Genomic DNA, 6477 nt, shown 5'->3' with positions numbered 1-6477 from the left:
TTAGCTGCAAAAGACACGATAAGTAAAAGGAAGTTAAAAAAGAAAGTAAGTTAACTTAAAGGGAAATTTTAATAATGTCAACTGTTTAGGAACTTCTGCTGCTTCCTCATGGATTTCCAAGAATTCCAATGAACAGCGCCCTCTAGTGGAATCCTCCACCTCCTGGAGGGCCTTTTTTGTTGTTTTTGGGGTTTTTTTTGGTAAGGTTTGTGTTTGATGCTGTCAGTCGTGCATCCTGCTGAGGATGGCTGCTGCCATCAAGGGGTGTGAGGGTGTCGTGGTAGGTCTAGGTCGTTGCTACATCTCTAAGTAACATCCACATGAATGAATACCACGTCCAAAAGTTTCCCGGCAGAACACTGACTTATCACAAGATGGTTTAAATGTTATTTACTTGTCCTGTTAGTAGTCATAATGTTGTGGCTGATCAGTGTAGATTATTTCCAAAGTGTTAATTCCTGTTTATTTGACCAAGTTTCAATCACACAAGGATGGACAATTAAGAGGCTTCACTCTAACTTGCACGTGCCTCAGCAGTGTTTGTTGTTTCATGGACCAGTCGATCCAGCTGAGCGAGTTTCTGAAGGTTGCGTCACGCCTGTACCCCTTGAAAACCGAGTCAACAACACGGAAAGAAAACACCACACCTCTGTGATGTTACTCTTGAAACACGCATGGTATTTTCTAAATGGGGAAATAATCACCTTAATTACATTTTTTATACAAAAATCTGACAAATATAAAAACATCACCAACCAACTTAGCTGCCACTGAGTGGCTGTAAATTTACATCATTCATGAATCCACCTCATGTCACCTTATTACTGTCCTTATTGTCCAGTGATGGTGGTCTCCTCGGTTCATTTTCCATCATTTTTCCACTTTTCCTGAACCAAAGAGTTTCTGAGTGATCCCTAACAGCTGAGCAGGAAACTAAACATGTCTGTTTGCTCCATGTCTCTTCAAAATGATTTACAGTAGAACAATGTTTCATTTCAACCACAAGATGGCGCAACACATTAAACTGTTCATGGGACTGATGAGTAAAGGCCTCAGCCCCATGAACAGTGTTAAATACAGTTTCCCTTAACCTTAGAACACTAACGTTATAATTAGTAACACCATCAATAATGTTGGATACATTTCACTACTATAAAAAAATACATCAAGACACGTTTATTTTCAACTGTAAAATAGTTCACAACACAACAAAAACAAAGATATCACACGAGCTCATGTAAAATGGCTCTTAAATTTGCAAAAAAAAAAAAAAATTAATAAATAGCTCCTTGAACAAAAGATTGGAGCTAACATGAGATTGGGTCTAAATGTTTTTTGACCGTTTTATTTTACCACTAAATGATACACTGCAAATTACTTGGTTCTTACCGAGACAAAAAAAAACAACTTAGATTTAGAAGTGTAAGATAATTGTTTTAAGAGTTAACTTCTTATTTCAAGTGTTTAACAGTCTAAATTTAAGAAATCATGGACAGATAATTTCACTTGCTTTTAGTACCATCACCCTCAGATTTAGTGTTTTTATCTTGTTTTTAGACACCCTCTTTTTGCAGTGTATTTATTCATAATCATTACACTAAATAAAAATGACATGTAAATTCAAGGCTCCCTCTTCTCTAAGCTTTCAGCTTGTATAACACAAGTGTTCCAAGTGTGATCCTTCCGTGTAAAGAGTTGTTCTGGCTTTGCTACAGCTTTGCACACTCAGATAGTAACTATAGCTGTCACATTTCTTTAAAATCAGATATGGCTTTTAAAAATAGGAAGCGCTCCCTCTTACACGGTGAAGGTTTACAGTGTTACAGGCTCTGTTATAACCCGGCTCGTGTAGGAGGGCAGTAACATAAAACTGTGACTGGTAATGAGGTGGAACGAACAGGTCAGGCTCAGGTTGAGGTAAAACGTTTAATTAAATAAGGACAGTGCTCTTCCACAATGAAGGTATAACAAAAAGAGGCCACACAGGGCCAACAATAACCAATACAAAACAGTACAAGCACTCTACGTACAGTCCACCAAATACGCAACCAACAGCGAGGCAACTGATCAACACTTCACAGCCGCCATGAACTGTGGGCACACATGGTATTTAAAGCAGGCTGGGGTTGATTGCTGACTCCTGGTTGGCTGGTCTGGTTTAATCCTGCCACACCAATCACCGACACCGGAAACAGGCTAAAAAATGTCATGTGATTTGTGCATAGATGGACTATCCTTTCTAAAAGGTGTAAAGATCCTGGGCTGAAGGAAAGGAAAATATCCTCCTTCAGCACCTGTTGGTGACCAAACCTGTGCACAGTATGCTGCCATAAAAACCCTGTTAAAAGTTACAACGATTGTCTGATTTTGATACACAAACACTAACCTGCAGAAGAAAAACAGGGATTGGAGCAGGAAACAGTAGTACCACCTTCAATGACGTCAGAGTTCCTGAGTTAAAAATCAGCATTAGTCAGAATTTACCAACAAAAAGGTCAATTGGGAAATGAAACACTCATGTCTACCTGTCACATGTACTTTTTGGTCTAAGAGGCAAACAACTCTCTATTATGAAACTAGGTTTCCTGCAAAAAAAAAGCAGAACTAAAAGAACGCTTTTAACTCAGCCTTGACAGTCACTAAGCTGCAGAAGTCACCATCAAATGCAACGTTTACCACAGAGATGGTCCATCCTCACTGCTGTCCTGCATAGTCACACAGGCACTTCATTACTAAGAATGGACATGAATACTGTCTAAGGAACAGTTCAACCATCAGCCCCCTCCCTACCACATCAAGCTGGATGCCAGGACACATGTGATCACTGATCCACACCACCAAGATCTAAATGAACAACTTTAAAATGTCACTGGGTTTGAATAAATATGGTCTGACTACAACAAGACTGAGGAACCAGAAATCAACAAGGCTGATGCTGACAACCAGCGTCTTCTGTTTGCCTTTTCCCCTGAAATTTCCAGTTTTGCCTTTTAACCCTTTCGGATTTTTGTTTTTCCTTGAAGAGATTTCAATAAACTCATATGGTTGACTTTTACTCGAGTCTCATAGTCTCCTGCTTTCTGGGTCCACCCCCCGGCTGGTCAGCCGCCCCAGTTTTTAGGGTTTTTATTTTATAACTTTTTCTTATCCTGGCGTTAAAGCTTTGCAGCGGAGTCTATCAGAGGTCAGAGTGAAAGTGCTGAGGTTCTGTCACAGTGGTTTCAGTTGAGAGCAGAGCCGCGGGAATCACCACTTCCTAATACTGTCTCCAGATACAACACAACTATAAGTCAGGTGCCCGTGAGACAAACATCACATCAAGGAGGAACTGTTCAACTGTGGATTGCGAAGCTCACCAACCAGGTAAGAATCAAACTCATGAAAGTTGTTGTCTAATATCTTTTAATATCTAATATCTTTTTTTGACAGTGTGTTTATTTTCCCTGCCTACTGTATTTGTTGACTTTTAGAAATCTGACAAACATTTAAAGGTATATAATCATTAATGTCTCCATCTGACCACAACCCATAAAGTAAAAGAAATATAGTCACTCATTTTGTCAGATTCCACGTGTATGAACCTAATTAGACTAATGTTCTTGTTTTCCAGACATGATGACACGTCCATTGATGCCGTCCGATAACAGCTTGTCCTTCAGGGACATTATTCTCCTTCATGCTGTCGTCTTCATTGTTGTGCTGCAGTCACATGGAGGTAATCTACAAACACTTCACAATACTGACACATTCACATTTCTGCGACATTTGTGACAAATTTAGTTCTTTTTTTGTTTAGGGATGTTTTTCCCTTCAGTCTCCTCTTCAGGAGGTGAAATGCTGCTCAGTTGGGTTAAGGTCGGGTGATTGCCTTTGCTAGTCTAAAACCTTCCACTTGTTTCCCCTGATGAAGTCCTTTGTTTTGTTGGCAGTGTGCTTTGGGTCATTGTCCTGCTGCATGATAAAATTCCTCACGATTAGTTTGGATGCATTTCTCTGTAGATTGGCAGCCAAAATGTTTCTGTACACTTCGGAATTCATTCTGCTGTTACCATCATCAGTTACATTATCAATAAATATTAATGAGCCTGTTCCAGAAGCGCCCTAGCCATGACATTAGCTCCACCATGCTTCACAGATGAGCTTCTATGCTTCAGATCATAAGCAGTTCCTTTCTTTCGTCACACTTTGGTCTTTCCATCACTTCGGTTGAGATTAATCTTGGCCTCATCAGTCCATAAGAATCTTCTTCTTTTCTCAGCTTGAAAATTACTTGCTTTTCCCCCATAGACAGCTCTCTGGTCTTCACAAGAAATGCGTACGTTAGGTTTCAACCCAGGCCAACAAGTAGACTAATCATGCAGAGCGATTTACTGTTTGAACAATCAACCTTAAAGGCAATACCTGGTCAACAAGAAACACCTGTCAATCACATGTTCCAATAGTTTTGCTCACTTGAAAAATGGATGGGTTCAAACAAACAGTGGTATATCCCAAGTTGTTTAACACATCAAGATGTAAATACCAGGAAATAAAAGCTCGTCTCGTCTTCGTTCCCTTATCTGGGTCCGGGTCACGGGGGCAGCAGCTTTAGGAGCAATTTGCTCTGCTGTTCCAATACCTTTGGAGGGAACTGCATCAGTGACACAAGAGAGCAGCTGACTGTTGAAATAAATCACTGTTGAAGCAGATCTAGTCTGACCTCTAGTGCCTGAAGGCTGAAATGAGTTCATGAATCTGTGATTTTATTTCATTTTTTAAGTTTATTCAGATCTAGTTTGTTCCCGTGGACCAATCGCAGCCCTGGTTGGTGATGATGTCATTCTACCGTGTCGTCTTGAACCTTCCATCAGAGCTGATTCTATGACAGTGGTGTGGACCAAACCTGGTCTGGACCCAAAGTACGTCCATGTCCATGAAGATGGACGACTGGTCTACCAGAGTCAACATCCATCTTATTATTACCGCACACGACTGTTTGTAGATGAACTGAAGAATGGAAACGTCTCCATGAAAATAATGAAGGTGAAAGTGTCTGATGGAGGAGAATACAAGTGTTTGATTCCATCCATAAAGAAGGAAGATTACATCCAACTCATTGTTGGTGAGTCAAACTGTTTAAGAACATTAACTGAGGCCTTTTGATAAAGACTTACATATTTAGTTCAGTCTGAACTGAGCTCACTGTTTGAAAATTGTCTCCTCATCAGGTTCAGTCTCTACACCCATCATTACGGTCATTTCCAACATGAGTGGAAGAGCAACTTTATCCTGTGAATCCAGAGGCTGGTATCCAGAGCCTGAGGTGTTGTGGCTGGACGCTGAGGGAAACCTGCTCTCTGCTGGACCTCCAGAGACAGTCAGAGGTCCTGATCATCTCTATACTGTCAGCAGCAGAGTGACTGTGGACAAGAGACACAACAACAGCTTCACCTGTAGAGTCCAACAGAACAACATCCACCAGACCAGAGAGGCTCACATACATGTTCCAGGTAGAACACAGTTTTTTCTATTTCTATTTCGTTAGCATCTTTGAGTTTATTCATGTATTAATACCAAACTGTTTTATCATTTCAGATTATTTCATCGTGGACTCCACTGAACTAGTGGACTTCTGGTGGCTGATATTTATTGCGGTTTTAGTGGTTCCATTGTGTATTTTGTGCTGTTGTCGTGTCCACAGTAAAAAATGTGTTTGTCCAAATCACCAGGTTTTGGCTCTGAGTTTGCAGAGCAGCGGTGGCTCCATGTTTGGCTGCATTCGGGCACCACAAAAAAAACAAAAAAAAAAAAACACAATCATAGGTAAACACACATAATGTACAGGGAAAATAATCAAAACATGTAGTGCAGCTGTAATGTTTGTGGGGAAGAGCTTTTAACGTCATCCTCAGATATTAAACATATTATTTGAAAGTTGGAGGTTAATGATAAATGTATATGTTGTATTATTTATTTAATCTTTTCTGTATAAATCAAACACAATGTAAGTTTAATAGTGACCCTGGTGACCTACCAGAATCACACAGACGATCCCAGGATGCAAGAAATTATCCATATAAGAGCTAATGTAACAGTCTGTAACAGTCATCTGTTATCAGCAACAGATTCAGGCTGAGAAACTAAAGGGACTGATTCTAATAAAGGATTATATTGAAGGAGATTACATGAACAAAATAAAAATGATATGTATGCATTTGTTGGCATTACTCTTGTTTATCCATTGTCACTTTAAGGAAGTAAGTGTCCATACAGCACTTCTTCTTCTGCAGAATATTCTACACCGGGCATTGGTGAGAATCCCTTCATTCATTTTAAGCTACAAAATTAAGAAGTTGCTTACAGTTACAAAGTGGATTCTCTGGATGTAGATTGAATAGAATTACGAAGTTAACAAAGTTAGAAACAATGAATTTATCTCATTAAGGGTTTATATAGTTATCAGGAGGTCAGATCATAGAGGGCTTTGTACCCCTACTC

At 39.7% G+C, this 6477-nt stretch overlaps 1 protein-coding gene across 1 annotated transcript; it reads left to right on the top strand.

Moving 5' to 3' along the window:
* The first annotated feature begins 3158 nt into the window (after nucleotides 1–3158).
* LOC125016008 (butyrophilin-like protein 10) lies at nucleotides 3159–6175 on the top strand. The gene is made up of 5 exons (XM_047598175.1): nucleotides 3159–3363; nucleotides 3611–3715; nucleotides 4760–5101; nucleotides 5208–5489; nucleotides 5575–6175. The coding sequence occupies exons 2-5, from the start codon at nucleotides 3613–3615 to the stop codon at nucleotides 5814–5816; spliced, it is 969 nt and encodes a 322-aa protein (XP_047454131.1). The 5' UTR covers nucleotides 3159–3363; nucleotides 3611–3612; the 3' UTR covers nucleotides 5817–6175.
* The last annotated feature ends 302 nt before the right edge of the window (nucleotides 6176–6477 follow it).

This window comes from Mugil cephalus, chromosome 1 (genome assembly GCF_022458985.1).
Source record: "Mugil cephalus isolate CIBA_MC_2020 chromosome 1, CIBA_Mcephalus_1.1, whole genome shotgun sequence".
In the NCBI taxonomy this organism is placed as follows: Eukaryota; Metazoa; Chordata; class Actinopteri; order Mugiliformes; family Mugilidae; genus Mugil; species Mugil cephalus.
The sequence above is the reverse complement of the archived record's forward strand: the minus strand, read 5'-3'. Positions and strand labels throughout refer to the sequence as shown.